This window comes from Podarcis vaucheri, assembly GCF_965113315.1.
Source record: "Podarcis vaucheri genome assembly, chromosome: 11".
Classification (NCBI taxonomy): Eukaryota; Metazoa; Chordata; class Lepidosauria; order Squamata; family Lacertidae; genus Podarcis; species Podarcis vaucheri.
In genome coordinates this window covers 21,555,653-21,575,479 of record NC_138749.1, presented here as the reverse complement: position 1 = coordinate 21,575,479, position 19,827 = coordinate 21,555,653, and the positions used below count along the sequence as shown (strand labels likewise).

Sequence of the window (19,827 nt, the reverse complement as noted above, 5' to 3'; positions counted from 1 at the left end):
AAGGGAAAACCTGCAAATGCAGGGAAAATTCCTTCCCGGTTCTGAATACAGCAACCATCTTACAACCGCAGCAGCGCCCGCTGACCTGGAACGCAAAATATTAGCCTGTAAGGAAAGAATCAATAACTTGAAGACCGCTGACCCAGGATGAAATTATGGAGGCAAGAAATTATTAATTTGAGGGAGGGTGGGTGATCCTGGAAGGAAGAACAGCAAAAGAGGCTTGGACAACGGAATCAGCCTCTTTTCTTCTGGCCTTAGGCCCACCCCCGTCCGTCCATCCATTGTCCTCCCTGGCTGAGGGCGGGTCAAAGGTGAGCCCCGCTCTGTGCCACAAACCCTGCCCACCCGTGGGGAAGGGAGGGTGGATATTGTCATCATAGGTAAGTTGAAGAAGATGCAACTTTTATCCATTCAAATACCTTTTTTGGTTTTTGGTTTTTTTGTATGCATTCATTATGGACTGACCTTGACCCTAAATCTTTGGTAACCAAACTGCTCCAATTTTAGTGGGCTACAACTCCCATCATCCTTGGCTTGTACACTTGCTGGATGGGACAGAACATCAGCTGCATCGGCCCTAAATCCTGCGTGAGGCCCAAGCTTCACCACACATCCTGAAGATGCCCACAAGATTAAACTGAGGACGTCTAGGAACAGAGTAAATCTCATTGTATGGGATGGAATTAAATGACGATCGTGATTACCGGTAAATTGCATCAATCCTGTCTGCCTTCCTTGACTGCTTAGCATATATTTGTTTATAGGCAGCGCTCCCCCCCCCTCCAAGAAAAGTAGGTGCAGGAACTCACCATGAAGTTATTACAGTAAATCATCAGGCGACTCGGGGCAGCCCTGAACAGATGCTGGTTTGACAATAGTCAAGTTCACTGACCATAGAGGTGCTAAAAACTATGGCAAGCTGTTGATATAAGTAAAAAAACCCCTGCTCATTCTTATAACACTGTCTCTCTAGCTGGTTTGGGGGTTGCCCCTGCTTCTGGCACAGGTCAAATAAAAGTGCCCCCACCTCCCATATTCTCTTAGATTCAAGTGGATGGCTAGGGAAGCTCAGAAGGGCTCTCACGCGTGTGCAATGGTAGAGGCCTGGCTGGAAAGCTTAAAACCACTGGGAAGCTTAAAGCTGCTACATGGGAGACAAATTGAAAAGGAAATACAAATTGGTTGTGCCACATAGCTTGACCATTCATGGCTAGGAGCAGCTAGCTAGGAGCTAGGTAGAGTCTAAAGGAAGTTCGGACTCACACATGCTGGCCAGATTCAGGTAGGTAGCTGTGTTGGTCTGACGCAGTCAATATATACAGATACATATACATATACATATACATATACATATACATATACATATACGTGTGTGTGTGTGTGTCCAGTAGCACCTTAGAGACCAGGTACTACTGGACAATTATTTTATTTTTTATATTTCGACACGCTGGCCAGCTTCTGTTTTGACTTGAAATGTTCATTTTGGGCTTCTCAGAAGCACATAAAGGCAGGAAGCGGGCAAGAAGAGTGGTGGCCTACCATGGAGCATACCTGAGAGGTGCTGGAACTGCACTCTGACATCCTCCAGCTGAGAAATAGCACTGTTTATAGGGATTGCAATTCAACTTCCTTTAAAAGGCTTGTCGATGTTTTATACCCCTAGGACTGTATGGGAAGGCTTCCAGGACCTTTAATGGGCCTTTGAATTTGGTCCTCAGCCATTTTTAATCCCTGGTTTAGATGTTTTTAATTGCTTCTCTTTTCTATATAATCCTTTCCTTTTAGGTTTGCTTTGTTCTTTAGTCACTGCTTCTCTCCTTGTATATTCGATGCCACAAGAGGCTGACACCACTGGATGCCAAAATGTGGGGTTTAATGGATTATGCTTATAAATAAAAGTCTGAATGGTTCCACGTTGCCTTGGAATTTCAAAACAAAAATGGTCCGAAAGAACCTTAAGCACTTGCTGGAGGTATTTTTGTGCAAACTCATAACCCATTGATTGCAAAGGCAAAACTTTAACGCTAAAGTCCATCACTGTGGAGGGTATGCACGGGTATGGTAAGGGGTCAAATAGAATGGATGGAAACATTATTCTGTTTTTATGTTACAATGTATTTAGTGCTCAGAATACAGTCATACCTCGGGTTACAGCCGCTTCAGGTTGTGTTTCTTTGGGTTACGGACTGCTGAAACCCGGAAGTACTGGAACGGGTTACGTCCGGGTTTTGGTGGTCGTGCATGCGCAGAAGCACTAAATTGTGCTTTGCGCAGGCGCCGAAGTGCAACCTGAGCATGCGCAGACGCGGGTTGTGAATGCTGTGGGTTACGAACGTGTATCCCGCATGGATCTATTAACCTGTGATTAGTTGCTGATTACTGTATTTTAATATTTTGTTGGAAGCCGCCCAGAGTGGCTGGGGAAGCCCAGTCAGGTGGGCGGGGTATAAAATTATTATTATTATTATTATTATTATTATTATTATTATTATTATTATCATCATCATCATCATCATCATTACCCTCATCATCATCATTATGACTTCTGCATTGCAGGGAGTTGGGCTAGATGACCCTTAAGTTCCCTTCCAACTCTATAACCAGAGCTGGAAATTAAACAGAATGTCCCTGAGCCTGGGAAGAGGCTATCAGTTCTGTACCCTGAGTTCACAAAGCCTTCATGTAAAGTCCACTCCTGCTAAGCCTGTTCAGCAGCCTAATTTTAGCAAGAAAAGCTATTTTGTTGCTGCTGCTTTGAAACAACTGGGAGACAGAAACCCTGTAAATCACCCAGTGAAATCCTCAACCACCTCCCTCCCATTAAAGGGCTAGCTCTGCTGCTGATTCTGCTAACAGTACCAGTGGTCAGGGATGATGGGAACTGTAGTCCCAAAACATCTGGAGGGCCTAGTTTGGGGATGCCTGATCTAGATGAACTGGGTGAGACAAGAGTATCTCATTAGGAATAGTAAAATCACTCTGCGCATAGTCTGAGGTATTCTTATTTTATTTTATTAATATTAGCATGCTTACGGCTGAGCTCTGACATTTACAGCAAGCATCAAAGGTTAGTCCTGCTGAGTCCCTGGAATTAGCTGCGCAGAGTACTTTACATCAGTACTCTTCAATCTTTTCAGACCTCAGACCCATGTTTAACCGGAGCACACATTTGAGAGCCCATTTCTTTTCTTTTTTAAAAAGCAGATGGTAGAGTGCTGCTATTATGACCCACTTTAGATTAGGGTGCAGACCAATAGCAGTCCCAATGCACCAGCTGAAGACCACTGCCTCATTTTATAGAGCAGCATACAAAATGTCATTCATAACTAACTAATTAACTAATCAAATCAAGTCTTTAAAATTTTTAGAACATGGTAGACAGCTCAATGAAAACTTTAGTGATAGGAAAAAATTATAAAATATAAGGCTGAAATTATAACAGGGAATAATACTGCAATGCCTTTATAGAAATATATGATGGAGTGACTTTGGGAATAAGTTGTGCATCCCCCCCCCAAAAAAAGAATATTTTAGAGCTGCAATAGATGCAGGAAAGAGCATGCAAAATTATCAAAGTGTGGATTTAAGATAAGAGACTTGATCACAAAGCAGGGAAAGTTGAAGGCATTTTGGGACACCAGTGTTTGGAGTAGAAATGGAACAGGGTACAATTGCCCATTTTCATGGAAATTGACTTCAGTGGGCCTTACTTCTGAGTAAACATATACAGTGGTACCTCGGGTTAAGAACTTAATTCGTTCTGGAGGTCCGTTCTTAACCTGAAACTGTTCTTAACCTGAAGCACCACTTTAGCTAATGGGGCCTCCCACTGCCGCTGCACGATTTCTGTTCTCATCCTGAAGCAAAGTTCTTAACCTGAGGTACTATTTCTGGGTTAGCGGAGTCTGTAACCTGAAGTGTCTGTAACCTGAAGCATCTGTAACCCGAGGTACTACTGTATAGAATTGTGCTGTAAGAGGTTCTGTGATGGAGATTTAGAAAAATATATATCTCCCTCTTCCTCTACACTTGATGGGTGGTTTAGGACAAAAGGAAGTACATCTTCACACAAGCCACATAAATGCCTGGAATTCCGCTTTCAGGAGATGTAATAGGCATCAGCAGGGGATTAGGCTAATTCAAAGACAAAGGGACTTGGTCAATCAATGGCCAGGATGGCTATCTCCAAAGACTGCTGAGCCACTAAATACCTGTTGATGGGAAACAAACAGTGCTGGTGGAGTCGAGGGGTGTGTGTGTGTTTCTGTTGCTGTCCTGTTTCAGTCCCTGCTTATATATGGCTGAGCATTCCAGGAAAAATATTTCTGTTTGTTTAATCCAGAGGGGCTCTTCTTCATAACCTTATGAGGTTAGTTCTGTGGTGCCTCAACCATACATGCAAAAGTACTGATACACACACTTCTCTGAGTGGTGAGAGACTTCAGGGGTACCAACTTTTACCTTTGTTTTCATTTCCTTGGAATGAAAGTCACTATGGCTACGGTGTCTTTATTAAATATGGTTTTATTTACACATATATTCAAGCTGAGCACCAGAGAATCAGATCTTGCCTCCCCCATTGGAGTTCTTGGCGAGTTCAGCAAAGAGCGAGAAGTCAAGCCATTGTGTCTTCCCAGCTTTCAATGGGACTAGCCAAAAAATAGTCCCTGGTCTATTGTTCTCCTACACCTCAGATGATGTGGCCTCCAGCCAGGCTGGAAGGTGGCAATGCCGGCCATCTCCAACTAAATGCATCACTGGTTAGTTGTTTCTATGGCAATACAGCCAAGTCATGGATAAAGGTTGCTTAACCAGCCCCCCAGTCCTATAACAAAACCTTCACTGGATTTATTTAAGTAGTGGCTGGTTGGCCATTGGTCAGGAATTCTACACTGATTGTACCTTGCAATGCAGATGCAGGTTATTATTTATTTCTTCTAATTATTAGTCACTTCCCCTCTCCTGCCTAAATGAAACTCAGAGAGTAACAAGCAAACAAAGTAAATAAAAAAATTAAAATTGTCCAGTAGCACCTTAGAGACCAACTAAGTTTGTTCTGGGTATAAGCTATTGTGTTGCATGCAGACTTCTTCAGATACCTGAACCTAAAGGTAAAGGTAAAGGTACCCCTGCCCATATGGGCCAATCGTGTCCGACTCTGGGGTTGCGTGCTCATCTCGCTTAAGAGGCCGGGAGGCAGCACTGTCCGCAGACACTTCCGGGTCACGTGGCCAGCGTGACGAAGCTGCTCTGGTGAGCCAGCACCAGCGCAGCACACGGAACCGCCGTTTACCTTCCTGCTATAAAGCGGTACCTATTTATCTACTTGCACTTAGGGGTGCTTTCGAACTGCTAGGTGGGCAGGAGCTGGGACCGAACAACGGGAGCTCACCCCACCGTGGGGATTCGAACCGCCAACCATACGATCGGCAAGCCCTAGGCACTGAGGTTTTACCCACAGCGCCACCTGAACCTAGAAACAAACAAAAGTCAGCCTAGACATAGAAGTTCCTTCCAACTTTATGACTGTAAAGAGAAAGCAGAAAGAAATTGCTGGTAGCCTTTTTGAACAGATTTAAGTGATTTTGGTTTGGTTTATTAAAAGAAACTGATTTTTTTTAAAACCAAGGTCCTTTCAAAATGGCTGCAAAAAAACGCAATGCAGTGGCAACATTGCCAATCCAGTCTTCTACCATCACATTCAAATTAAGACTTTTGAGTAAGCCAAATGCTAAAAGAGCAGCTTAATAATAATAATAAAAGACAGGTATCCTAGCGGCAGCCAGATCTGTCTTAGTGAACCTAGATTTTTTTTAAAAAAATGCACCTGGAATTGTTGTTGTGCTGTTGAGCTTACTTTTGAGTAAGGATGCATAGGATTGGAACATAGGGAGTCTAACCACTCCCTAGTCATTCATTCATTCATAGAAAGATTCGGCGGTTCTAAACAGCTGCGCGATGGCCACACTTTCCCTTTCGCACCTGCCCGACGATTCGCTGGTTGGTTGCTCCTCTTGACGTCAGTCTCCCGTTATTAGTACAGCTCCAGGGCAACACCCTTCTCGAAGAACGAGGCGCTGCTTGCTGGAGCGGCCGGGCGGGGCGCAACGGAGCAAGCGGCCAGACCTCACTGCAGTGCTATTGCAGAAGCTTCTGCCGGCTGCAAGCAAGCATGAGCGCCTCCGTGGCGTTGCACTCCGTTCGCCTCCTTCTCCTGCTGGTTGTTTGGGGTGTCTTGGACGTCGGGAGCAGCAGCACTCCCGCAGGTAAGGATATTAATAATCGCTATGAATTTATGCGGTGTTTTCTCCGGGCGGCTGGCGACCTAGGCAAACGTCCAGAAAAAGGATGGTCGTTGCTGCGTTTCTCATCCCAAGGTGAGCAGTCACCTTGAAAAGGTTTGCTTCAAGGTAAAAAAATAAATAAAACGACGACTATTATTTTCTCCAAACCGGGGGGGGGGGGGGTTAGATGGTTTAAGGAATTTTAATTTTAAACGTTCTTTTTATTTATTTACCCCAGCCCGAGTTTATTTGGCAGGAGGGGGTTGCTTTGGTGAAGGGGTGTTCTGCCCGAATCTTCACTTTGCGGCATTCTAACCAGGCTCCCCCGCCCCCTGAAAGGTTAATTCCTACCTTATGACTATTAAGATTAAAAAGACACGCGTCTAAGGCGTTTCCAAACTGCATTCCCCTGGTTGTAGAATCCTTCATGTCCTGTTTTGTAAAAACCATTGCCTTCCTAGTTTAATAAAAGGAGGAGGGGGGAAATAAGCAGGGGAGAGAGAAGTTAAGATTCCATCAGGTGGTAAAGTGGAGTCAGACAATAGTCCCTAGGACTGGAGATCCGTGTTGTTGGAGCAACATTACTCGTGGAATTAACTTAATAATGCCAGGATGATGGCCCATTGTTTCAGCTGTGAATGATCCCTGTGCTTTGTTTTGTGTCTGTTTGCTGCTCTGTGAATGATGTCCTGCTTGCATGCCATTGCTCTCTGCTCCACTATAACCACCACCATGTGCGCGCACACACAGTTGTAAAGACACAAGGACATAAGAAGAGCCTTGCTGGATCAGGCCAATCCTGTTCTCCCAGTAGCCAACCAGTTGCCTGTAGGAAGCGCCCCCCCCAGGAGGACATGAGTGCAACAGCACTCCCCCCCTCACTTGTTGCCTCAAATATTTATTTATTTAGACCATTCCGATACCGCTTCAGATATTAAACTGTCCCTAAGCAGTCTGCAGTCAACTGAAACATACAAAAATGCACAATAAAGCTAGGAATGTGAATACACAGAGATGGAACTTCCATCTCAAACTGCCCCCTCCCCCCCTCCCCACAAACAGCTCTCAGCATCCTGTCTCTAACTGTCATCAATGCTGGCTCTCACCCAAGACCCAACAAACTCACAGATTAGTGCAAGACTCACAACAGAAGAGGGTTCCTAGATCCTGCTGACATTGCCCTAGGGGCCCATCTGTACCCCTAGCAGTATCGTACTACTATAAACAGCCATGGCTTTCCCCCAAAGAATCCTGGGAGGTTAGGGGTGCTGTGAGTTGTTAAAAGGTAAAGGGACCCCTGACCATTAGGTCCAGTCGTGACCGACACTCGGGTTGCGGCGCTCATCTCGCTTTATTGGCTGAGGGAGCCGGCGTACAGCTTCCGGGTCATGTGGCCAGCATGACGAAACCGCTTCTGGCAAACCAGAGCAGCGCCCTAAAACGCTGTTTACCTTCCTGCCAGAGCGGAACCTATTTATCTACTTGCACTTTGGTGTGCTTTTGAACTGCTAGGTGGGCAGGAACAGGGACTGAGCAACAGGAGCTCACCCCATCATGGAGATTCGAACCGCCGACCTTCTGATCGACAAGTCCTAGGCTCTGTGGTTTAACCCACAGCACCGTTAGGAGACCCTGATTCCCCTTGCAGAGCTGCAGTTCTCAGGGTGGTTTAAAAGTTGGCCCCTCTTCCCAGAGAACTCTGAGAATTGAAGATCTGAGTGGAATAGGCTCCCCTTAACAGCTCTGTTTTAAATGTGCAGGTAGGACTCTAGTCTCCGTCTCCAGGTCCCCAACTTCACTACACATTTCAAGCTATTTTAGCACTTTGAAGTCCTGTTTTGTGCACGCTGCATTAAAACCCTGTTTGGCACGATATCTGACGATTCTCCCCTCCCCGCAGTTTGCACCACAGTAAATGCAGAGGAAATGGTGTCTGTGCTTCCTGTTTGAAAGTTTGAGAGAGTGTTTTACCAAATCACACAGTGAGGATATGAAGTAAACCAGCGGACCTCTTTCATAGACTGAATTCCATTAGAATTCATGGGGTTTATAAAGTCATTATTGAAAAATATCCTTACCCCATGTTCCTTTTCTTAAAAATTGTAGTATAATCTCCTGTACAACAGACAGCAGTTTCCAACTAGAAAACAACCAGATTTTGAATTGCTAGGCATAGGGCTGGATCCTCCAGAGTCCAGACTCACACACGTTACACCAAAGTCCTGTTACAATCATTGAGACTCTGGCTGTGTACAATCCATGCACATTAAAGCATTCAAAGCAGTTTGTTTTGCTCAAAGAATTCTGGGTAGTGTAGATCACCCCTAAGAGATATGTTAACAACCCTTTAAAAAACTACAGTACTCATAATTATTTGAGGGAGGGGGAATGTTTGAATGAAGCCTTAAGTTGATTTCAGTGGCAACTAAGTGCCACTCACTTAGTCTGGATCCAACCAATCCTCTCTTCAGGATTTCTGAGATGGGGTGGGATCACACATGCCTCTGATCTATTTACTGCTGAAGAGGCCAACAGGTTGTATCACTGTACTGCTGGGATCAGAAGGGTTAGAAAGATACTGAGTAGTTTTATCTGACATTTGTTACTTTTTGAAGTTGAAGCTGTGTTGCCCACCCTGAATGGACCTGGTTTCAGCTTCAGAATTCTTGATCGCCGCAGAGTTGAGTTTCCCCTCCAGCAGCACTGAGTAGTTGCTGTTAAATCTAGCCCAAAATTAAGCAAGTACCTTTGTACTTTGTAGTATCAAAGCTGTTCAGAAGCTCATCCGCGATCTACGTTTTATCTTAAACTGAGAAACAAAGGGACAATTTTAAATGGGGAGCAGGAATAGCCCTTCACTATGAGAAAAGGATTTTTAAGCATAGTGAACTTGGAGTCATCAAGTAAAACCACTTGGCTTCCAATTTAGGAGAGACAAATTACTTCACGCCATAGAGTATAATTTAATGTATGGAATTCACTGCCACACAATGGGGATGGCTGCTAACTTAGACAGGGTCCTGAAACAAAATGGTGTTGTGTGGAATGTGCCTGTTCAGGGTTCCAGCCAGCCAACAAGCCAGCAACATCCTTGAGGATACTTCCATTTCATCTTCTCTTGTTTTCTGCTCCTGCGAAAGGCAGTCAGCATTTTGTATCCTCAATCCTTAGTGGACTGTTTGGATTCCTCTCCTTAGAGTTCTTCTCACTCCTGTGCCCCCTTCAAACCAAGCCTACTGATCCTTTTGTACATGGATGTTGCAGTTTTGGCTACCTAAATTGTCCATGTCTGGAGAAAGATTTCTCAGTTAGTATGCAGAGTAACTTTTAAAAGGAGACTAATGAATGAGTGGTCTCTTGTTGGTTATGAGTCACGATGGCTGTGTGGAAATTCCAGGTTTGATGTTTTGGAGTTTTGCAGATGCAGAAATAGGTCACCAGGTGGGGCGAAGCCACTAGGCTTCCTAGCAAGTGGGTTACAGTTGCTTACTGGAAAGTAGAGGAGGTGAGGTGGAAGGAGATTGGCACAGTGAACATGCACTGGCAGAAATGTTGGATTGGCTCTGCCAGTGGGTTTGCACCATGTTGACATCCACACCACCTCTCCCTCTCAGTGAGCAACAGCAACACACCAGGCAATCAGGTGTGGTGAACCTTTGGCCTTCTAGTTTTTGATGAACTGCAACTCCTACCAGACCCAGCAAACATAACCCGTTTCCAGAGATGATGGAAGTTGTAGTTCAGTAACATCTGGAAGGTCAAAGATTGACCAGAACTTGCTTAGATGGAGCATCATCCCTCATGGAAATGGTGGGCCTCACTTTGGCCTTTTCTGGATTTTGCCAGTCTGCTTATCAGCTTGACCAATATTAAATTGACTCAGTGAATACTTCATTTCTGTCCAATATCCTGCAGTGGTGGAGCAGGCAAGTACATCTTCCACAGTGTGAACTTCAGCGAGACTTTCTGGTGGAGTTCTAGAACAGAGCTGTTTTGGGCAAAGTGATGCCACCCTACAGAAAGATTGCCTGAAATTTATGTGCTTAGTGCCTTCTTGGAGTAACTACTCTGCTTGATGAGGTCAATCAGAAGATGGGCAATATAGGAAGATGCTGTATACAGTACTCAGTCAGACCATTGACCTCCTTCTGGCCCAGTATTGTGCAAACTGGGTGGCAACCCATGTCACCAGGGTTGTAGACATGGATCTCTCCTGGGCCTACCTAGAGATAATACTGTGGAATTAAACCTGGAACCATTTGAACTTGAAGCATATCCTCAAAGGAGGAGGTCAGAATCAAGAATGGGGGAGAGCAGCAGCAGTTAAATTTTAGGCTCAGGCATTTAAAATGCTGTATATAGCTCTGGGATGATTAATGGATTTCTCTCACATGGCTGTTGTGGGGATGACTGCAAAGCAGCAGTGATATGGAAAGTAGGACTAAAAAGAGAGAATATACAACTCAGGTTCAGGGATGCCAACTTGAATAAAATATTTGGAGGCCCAGGTAAGTCCCACCCTCCAAGTGCCCCTATTTTCCAGGGACATCCCTGATTTACTGAAGATGTCCTGGTTTCTGATTTGATCCTGGAATGACCCACTTTTCCTTAGGATGTCCCTATTTACATTGGAGAAATGCTGGAGGGTATGGAGTTAGCCAACCCCCGAGGCATCTGAAGGCAATCCTGTATAGGGAAGTTTAGAGTGCCTGGGGCAACCCAGTAATCCAATAAAATGATCATTATGGAATGGGATGTCCCTATTTTTATCCGAGAAACGTTGGAGGGTATGCCTGCATAATTGATCACATAATGTGGTGCATGCACACCATTGTATGGCAATGCTCATCAACTTTGGGGGAGGCCCCCACGGCCCCTAGGAATGGGCTCCTATGCTCAGGTTCTTCACTCTTCATCTCTGCTTTATATTGCACCGATCTTAACTGTCTTGCACAGTGCAAACCTACATATGGCTTACTCCCAGGCAAGGGTCTAGAATTGCAACTTCAGACACTGTTCTGCAAGGCACTCTGTTCCCGCAAATATTACTACAGTACTGTTGCAGAGAATAAAGTCAGACTTGAGGCCTTGTATATTTTCAACTGAAGTAGTTCCATAGCTTATAGAACTTCAGTATTTTAGGTATACTTTTAATGGAACAGTGGGTGACTGTGTGCAGATGTGTGCAACTGTGGCACACATACACCCCTCAACCATTTCCCTTCATAATGTACTATCATCAAGAAAGGGGATGTGGTTATGAAGAAAAGGGGACATGAGGACTAGTTAAGATAGGTTCGATCTATAGCAGGCGTCAGGAACCTTTTTCAGCCGTGGACTGGTCCACCGTCCCTCAGACCATGTGGGGGGCCGGACTATATTTTGATGCATTTTAAATAAAAGGACACATTCTACTCATGTAAAAACATGCTGATTCCTGGACCGTCTGCAGGCCAGATTTAGAAGGCAATTGGGCCGCATCTGGCCCCTGGGCCTTAGGTTCCCTACCCCTGATCTACAGCATACATATAGAGATATGTAGTACATATCTGTGGTATACCTGGGAATATCCTTGCCTGAAACCAGTGCATTTTTTCTGGGGGGACACAGGGGTACGCATACCCCTAAACATTTTGTGAATCTAAGTTTGGCCTCATTGAGGGGCAGTATTTCAATATGAGTAGGAAAATGAGAGTACCCCCAAACATTTTTTTTAGAAAAAAAGCACTGCCTGAACCCCTGGAGAGATGCTGCCAGTCTTTGTAGAGACAATACTGAACTAGATAGAGCAATAGTTTTATATTAGTAGCAGGCTTGACAGTACCTAGAAGGTGGAAAGATTTGAGACAACTTGCTATCCGAATGGCACCAGCTTGGAGAATTGCATTGATGGGGGAAAAGTGAGACACAAGGTGAAAAACAGTGGTGATTTTTAAAAGGCAAAAGGGAAGTTTCAAGTGACAAGGCATTTTTAAATAAAATACATAGTGTGGAAGGAACAGAACTGGCAACCACCAGCAACGCATGGCTTCCTGTGGAATAACTGTACAAGATGACACTGTCAACCCAAAAGGAGAATTCTGGTCATAAGAACAACAAATGCTTTACAGTAAAACAGATGCAGCCAATGCTCTGAACTATGTGTTACCCTCATGTTCTGGATGTTATACATTATTTTGTTCTTGTCACAAAAGCAAATTACTTTTTTAAAAAAGAATAGACTCATTTTAAGGGAGCTTCCTCTGAAAAAAGAATCCAGTCCCCAATTGATCTACAGCTAGCAGAGTCAGCCTGTTTCCTTAGAAGCAAGCAGGCATGAATCATTGCAGCAAAGAGCACCAGGCTGATTAATTTCTCAGTCCATTATTGACAAAGGCATTATTGGCGATGATGATCTCAGATAAGACACTGTCTTCCTTCCACTTGGGGGACATAACTGAAATGATCTCATTTGGTCTGGCGTGGGCACAAACTGTTCTTTGTGGGTTGCTTAGGACAACAACACAGGCAGGAGACATTAAATGGAGAAGAGCCTCCATCCAAATGGCAAGAGGTGAATTGTTTCATCTACTTTGTGACTTTGCAAGGTTGATGTCTAAACCCTGTTAGCACACAGATTCCCCCTTGCAAAAACCAGTACAGTGGTACCTTGGGTTACAGACGCTTCAGGTTACAGACTCTGCTAACCCGGAAGTACTACCTCAGGTTAAGAACTTTGCTTCAGGGTGAGAACAGAAATTGTGCAGTGGTGGCGCAGCGACAGCGGGAGGCCCCATTACCTAAACTGGTACCTCAGGTTAAGAACAGTTTCAGGTTAAGAACGGAGCTCCAGAACGAATTAAGTTTTTAACCAGAGGTACCACAGTACAATGGTTTGTTAGTCATTTAGCAACCAATGAGGAAGCGGAAACAACACACATTTACCCTTTTCATTATACTCATACATTTCCCCCAGACCTGTCTTGTACGAAATATATTTTAACAGCATGTCAGAAAATGACCCGAAATGAGATGGAAGAGGAGTATGAAGAGAGGTAGAACAGGGCAGGGAGTGTGGAACACCTGTTAGGTTTTGGAGGACTAAGCCCTGTGCACCTTGTCTTACCTTCTTCCCCGTCAACTGGCCCATGGGTAGGCAAACTAAGGCCTGGGGGCCAGATCCGGCCCAATTGCCTTCTAAATCTGGCCTGCCGGCAGTCCAGGAATCAGCGTGTTTTTACATGAGTAGAATGTGCCCTTTTATTTAAAATGCATCTCTGGGTTATTTGTGGGGCCTGCCTGGTGTTCTTACATGAGTAGAATGTGTGCTTTTTTTAAAAAAAATAATGCATCTCTGGGTTATTTGTGGGGCATAGGAATTTATTCTTTTTTTCAAAATACAGTCCGGCCCCCCACAAGGTCTGAGGGACAGTGGACCGGCCCCCTGCTGAAAATGTTTGCTGACCCCTGAGCTAGCCTGTTACCCTTGGATGTTGTAGGAAGACACTGTTTTGCTGGCAGTGTTGAAGTACGGCTATTAGTTGGTCATCTTCTCTACAGAAAGCAAAATGTATTGAAACAGCTCTGGGGTGGAAAGGTGTGCATGAATATCAAGGCATCCAAGAGGGTATCTATGGTATTAACTGGGATTTGAATTTGCATCTTTCCAATCCTAGGCTGACCCTGTATACTCTATGTTCGGGTAGTGAATCTGGTGCCCTTGAGAAGCTGTTGGACTGCAGAGCTCATCAGACCCAGCCACACACTGCCCGTGGTCAGGAATTATGGAAGTTCCAACATCTGGAGGGCAGCATGATCCAGAGACAAATAAATTTAATAAACAACATCAACAAATTAGGGTGTCTTTTAGCTATTGAGCCTTCTAGTTGCCTGTAGAAACACAAAACCAAGTCAAGGGTGGGTGCTCATGAAGGGTGTAAGATGATGGCACCCATGTGTAGTAGTCCCAGGAAGTAGCTTGTGAACTTGATGCTGTCTGTTCAGAGATACCAATTTTTGACTTAAGGGTTGATACTCATTTCTCCATGGACAAAGTGTTATTAGTGGTAGCAGGGCATGTGCTGCATAGAAAGAAAGAAGCCTAAGAAGTTACCCGTACTCTCATCCCTCTAAAGCAAGGCACTTGTGACAGTTGTCTCCTTTTAGTACAGTCCTCAGGAAATGTAGAACTGCCCAGAAATAGTCTTTCAGTTCTGGGTTTCCTGTTTGTTTGTTTTTATGCTATGTTGTTGTTGTTGTTGTTTAGTCATTTAGTTGTATCCAGCTCTTCGTGACTCCATGGACCAGAGCACGCCAGGCACTCCTGTCTTCCGCTGCCTCCTGCAGTTTGGTTAAACTCATGTTCGTAGCTTCGAGAACACTGTCCAACCATCTTATCCCCTGTCGTCCCCTTCTCCTTGTGCCCTCAATCTTTCCCAACATCAGGGAGTCTTTTCCAGGGAGTCTTCTCGTCTCATGAGGTGGCCAAAGTATTGGAGCCTCAGCTTCAGGATCTGTCCTTCCAGTGAGCACTCAGGGCTGATTTCCTTAAGAATGGATCAGTTTGATCTTCTTGCAGTCCATGGGGCTCTCAAGAGTCTCCTCCAGCATTATAATTCAAAAGTATCAATTCTTCGGCAATCAGCCTTCTTCATGGTCCAACTCTCACTTCCATACATCACTACTGGGAAAACCATAGCTTTAACTATACGGACCTTTGTTGGCAAGGTGATGTCTCTGCTTTTTAAGATGCTGTCTAGGTTTGTCATTGCTTTTCTCCCAAGAAGCAGGCGTCTTTTCATTTTGTGACTGCTGTCACCATCTGCAGTGATCATGGAGCCCAAGAAAGTAAAATCTTTTTATGCTATAGACTTGTTTTAACAGGGAGGAAGTCCTTCTTTATCATTTTCAGCTATAATCGCTAGTCATAACCATTAATCATTCACTTAAAGTGCTTTAGCTCTTGCAAAGCGGCTTTCAAATTCCCTGGAATGAAGTTGTCAGAAAAAGCCAGCCGCAAGAAGGAATAGCAGGAGACTGACCTGTCCAGAACCCAGGATGTGTTCTGAATCAGTCAGGACTTGATATGACTTATATCTGCTTTTGAATCCACTTCCTTAATTTGTACATTCAGCCTAAGCTTCTTTCAGATTTACCCAGCAAAATTACAATAATATATATGGACCACCAAGTTCTTTGTTAGAATTTTGTAAAACTGCAATGAGTTTATTTCCTCTACACTTCCTTAAAGGACTTGGGGCTCATCCAGATTACCTTTATACCACACTTTCAGACACAGGTGTGAACTTTAAAAGTTCTGTGTCAGAGTGTGGCACTTTTCTCTGGAAAACCCAATTGCTGTTTGCTCCAATTCAATGGTAAAACACAGGTTTTCCCAGGAAAAGCACTAGGATAAAAAAGAAAAAGGGGGAAAAAAGCCATTAAAATATAGCGGACCCACCACTTAATACTACAAATTAATAATGCAGTGGATCCACTCCCGCTAAATGTCCCCAATTAAATATAGTGCACCCACCTCACGGCAGCGGCGTAGCGTGAGTTGTCAGCACCCGGGGCAACGCAAGTAATTTGCGCCCCCTAACCCGGGGCAAGGCAAGTAATTTGCGCCCCCCCTAACCCCTAACCTGCGAGTTGCCGCTGGCGCTGCCGCCCAAACGATGCCGCTTGCCCGGAGGAGGAGGGGGGCAGAGAGGCGAGGAAAATGCAACGGCCCAGTAGCTGCAGCAGCACCGGCGGAGGCGGGGCTGTGAGGAGGGGCTGCCTGGCGCGTCCTCTGCGGCGAGCGCTGAGAGCCGCTGCCTGCCGGGTGCCTTCAGCCCGGACGCGCGCACAGCTCGTCGGTTCCGCGAGACATGCGGCTCCGCTACAGCCTGCGCCCGAGGCTCTTCGGCGACTCCGGAGGCAGCGAGCGCACCCCCCCCAGATGTTGCGCCCGGTGCGGCCGGCACCCCTGGCACCCCCACGCTACGCCACTGCCTCACGGTATACCAATTGCATGAATTTCTACAATTTACCACAGATTATCTAGTGGGGGACTTGTGTGAGGGGGAAATGTAATGATTTAGAGTCCCAGGCAGGATCTGATCAACAAATGAGAAAAGCTTTATTAAACAAAAAAGTTTATCAAACAAGTGGGTCAGGAAATGCATCCCTAAACAGGTATTTAAAAAGGTAAAGGACCCCTGACAGTTAAGTCCAGTCGCAGACGACTCTGTGGTTGAGGTACTCATCTTGCTACACAGATGAGCCAAGGGAGCCAGCGTTTGTCCACAGACAGTTTTCTGGGTCATGTGGCCAGCATGACTAAGTCATTTCTGGTGCAACGGAACACCGAAACAAGAGGAGCGCAGGGAAACACTGTTGACCTTCCCGCCATTTTATCTACTTGCACTTTGACATGCTTTCAAACTGCTAGGTTGGCAGGAGCTGGGACCGAACAACGGGAGCTCACCCCGTCGTGGGGATTCGAACTGCCGACCTTCTGATCGGCAAGTCCAAGGCTCAGTTGTTTAGACCACAGCGCCACACTCATCAAAAAAAATATTATATCCAATATTCATTACCAGAGCCCCTGCCCTACCATTAGACAGCGTGTGGCCAGTAGTGTAGTGGAAATTCAGAAGACTGTTATTTCATGACAGTCACAGCCATTCACCTTCTTAGATTATATAATCATCTTATATGACAACAACAACAACAACAACAACAACAACAAAATAATAATAATAATAATAATAATAATAATAATAATAATAAATAATAGATGTATTGCAATGATCAATGCAGCTCTCCAGGTGTTGCCCTCCAACTGTAGCTCCTATTTTCTGTCCACATTCATGGGCAAATGATTTGGAGTACTCCAATATCTTCTTTTGGAATGACTTAAGTTGCATTTTCCATGAGGCTTTGTTTCATGGAGGAGATGATGGAGGGCAAGGATGTGGGAAGGCTGACCTGTGTGGTCCACACGGCCTACCCTGTGTCCCTAAGCTAGCCTGCTGCCCACAGGTGAGATGGAGGATGCTCTCCTGTCTCTGTAAGCTTTCATTTCCAGTCTGGTTTGCTTTTCCCTGTACACGGAATAAAGGCAGGTGCCCTGTTCATAACTTGTTGTCAAAGGATTCGGACGTTTGCTCACTGTGTCTCGATGAAGGGTCCGCTCCATTCTCAGGATCCAGAAACATTTTTTTAAATAAATAAGATAAAAACAAGAATCTCGAAACTGTATCATAAAAATAATATATATATTTTTACTCTTATTTTTTATTGTATGTAGCTGATACTTCGACAGCACAAAATCCCAACCAGGAAACAACTTCCAGCAATGGAATTTTCTCTCAGGGAACTTCCACTTCAGGTAACAACCTATTATTATTTTCCAGTAGGGCTATTTTCTCATGTCTGCTGTTTCTACTAATAGTGATGACAGCACAAGATTAATCTTGTGCTGAGGGAGTTTGCACTCTAAAATATTCCAGTTATTGAGAGGAGGAAGATAAAGCTGAGGAACACCTTGTGTCTTACTTTTGCCCTGTAGGAGTCTTCTTGTCACTCATTCCAGGAGAAGCCTGTACCTTGTCATGTATTGATTGAGTTGCATTCTTCAGCCCGGGCAAGTGTACTTGGTAGCGCCACTGATAAGATTGTGTAGGCAAAACAGAAACAACAAGTGTTGCAGCCCCTTGTAACTTAAAAAGAGGCACGTAGCAAAATTCTCAAGGCTGCAATTCACACATCCTTTAAGCTGGGGCTAGGCACATTCCCACCCTCTCCTCCTCCTCTCCTGATAAATGCAGAAAAACTAGATTTATTACCTGGATTCTTGCTGGCATGGACATGAATCAGACCCCAGCTTTTGCACCTCTTACCCCCTACTAGAGAACCCAGGTGGCATCGGGGGGGGGCAGTTTCAGCAGCCTCAGACACCTACGGGCACATCTGCACCACACATATAAAACACATGACTTCCCCCCAAAAGTCGTGGAGATTGCAATTTACCCACACAGGTCTGCCAATCCCAGTGTTCTTAACAAACTACAGTTTCCACAATTCTTGAGGGGACTCATGTGCTTTATACATGTGTTGGTTGTGCTTGGATATATGATGCAGATCTGCGATATGCACCATACACTTAAAGTACATGATGTCCCCCCCCCCAAAAAAATATATATATTCCAGGAAGTGTAGTTTAAGGGTGCTAAGAATGATGGCTCTGCAAAGGGGTAAACTACAGTTTCCAGGATTCTTTGGGGGAAGAAATGTGCTGTAAATACACACAGTGCTTTTCTTTTAGAAAAAAAGGTGTCAGTACTGTGTACAGTGTACCTCTGGATACGAACGGGATCTGTTCCGGAGCCCCGTTCGCATCCTGAAGCAAACGCAACCCATGTCTGCACGTGCGTGGGTCACGATTCACTGCTTCAGTGCATGCACATGACGTCATTTTGACCATCTGCGCAAGTGGCAAAACCCGGAAGTAACCCGTTCCGTTACTTCCGGGTCGCCACAGAGTGCAACCCGAAAGTGCTTAACCTGAAGCAATTTCAACCCGAGGTATGTCTGTACTGTTGAGAACCCCCAGAATAAGAAGAAAAAATCACTGAGTATACAGTATGTGCAGCTTAAGTCTTGGCAGTACAGGAAACAGTGTATTTTAAAAAACAAAACAAAACTGGTCTGATTGAACTGGAGGCTACTCCTAGAATCATAGAATCATAGAGTTGGAAAAGACCACAAGGGCCATCGAGTCCAACCCCCTGCCAAGCAGGAAACACCATCAAAGCACTCCTGACATATGGTTGTCAAGCCTCTGCTTAAAGACCTCCAAAGTAGGAGACTCCACCACACTCCTTGGCAGCAAATTCCACTGTCGAACAGCTCTTACTGTCAGGAAGTTCTTCCTAATGTTTAGGTGGAATCTTCTTTCTTGTAGTTTGGATCCATTGCTCCGTGTCCACTTCTTTGGAGCAGCAGAAAATAACCTTTCTCCCTCCTCTATGTGACATCCTTTTATATATTTGAACATGGCTGTCATATCACCCCTTAACCTCCTCTTCTCCAGGCTAAACATGCCCAGCTCCCTTAGCCGTTCCTCATAAGGCATCGTTTCCAGGCTTTTGACCATTTTAGTTGCCCTCTTCTGGACACGTTCCAGTTTGTCAGTGTCCTTCTTGAATTGTGGTGCCCAGAACTGGACACAGTACTCCAGGTGAGGTCTGACCAGAGCAGAATACAGTGGCACTATTACTTCCCTTGATCTAGATGCTATACTCCTATTGATGCAGCAAAGAATTGAATTGGCTTTTTTAGCTGCCACGTCACACTGTTGGCTCATGTCAATTTTGTGGTCAACCAAGACTCCTAGATCCTTTTCACATGTACTGCTCTCTCCTACCTGAGCCCATGCCTGCCTGCCTTACTTACAAGCATTCCAGAGGGTGGAACTGTCTCTCATTTTAATATCAGCATTGCTGTTTGTTGAACGCGGCTGAGTTAGAAGGATAGGAGCACAACTAGAACTAGTTGGCTCCACCTGTTGCTG

General features: G+C 44.9%; 1 protein-coding gene across 2 annotated transcripts in view; it reads left to right on the top strand.

The window, feature by feature from the left end:
* Positions 1-6,076: 6,076 nt before the first annotated feature.
* EMB (embigin) overlaps positions 6,077-19,827 on the top strand; it is a 30,792-nt gene continuing 17,041 nt past the window's right edge. For both annotated transcript variants that reach the window (XM_082242170.1, XM_082242169.1), the window contains exons 1-2: positions 6,077-6,269; positions 17,563-17,643. In XM_082242170.1, coding sequence (XP_082098296.1) covers positions 6,176-6,269; positions 17,563-17,643 — 175 coding nt within the window. In that variant the 5' untranslated portion in view covers positions 6,077-6,175. The remainder of the gene's footprint in view (positions 6,270-17,562; positions 17,644-19,827) is intronic.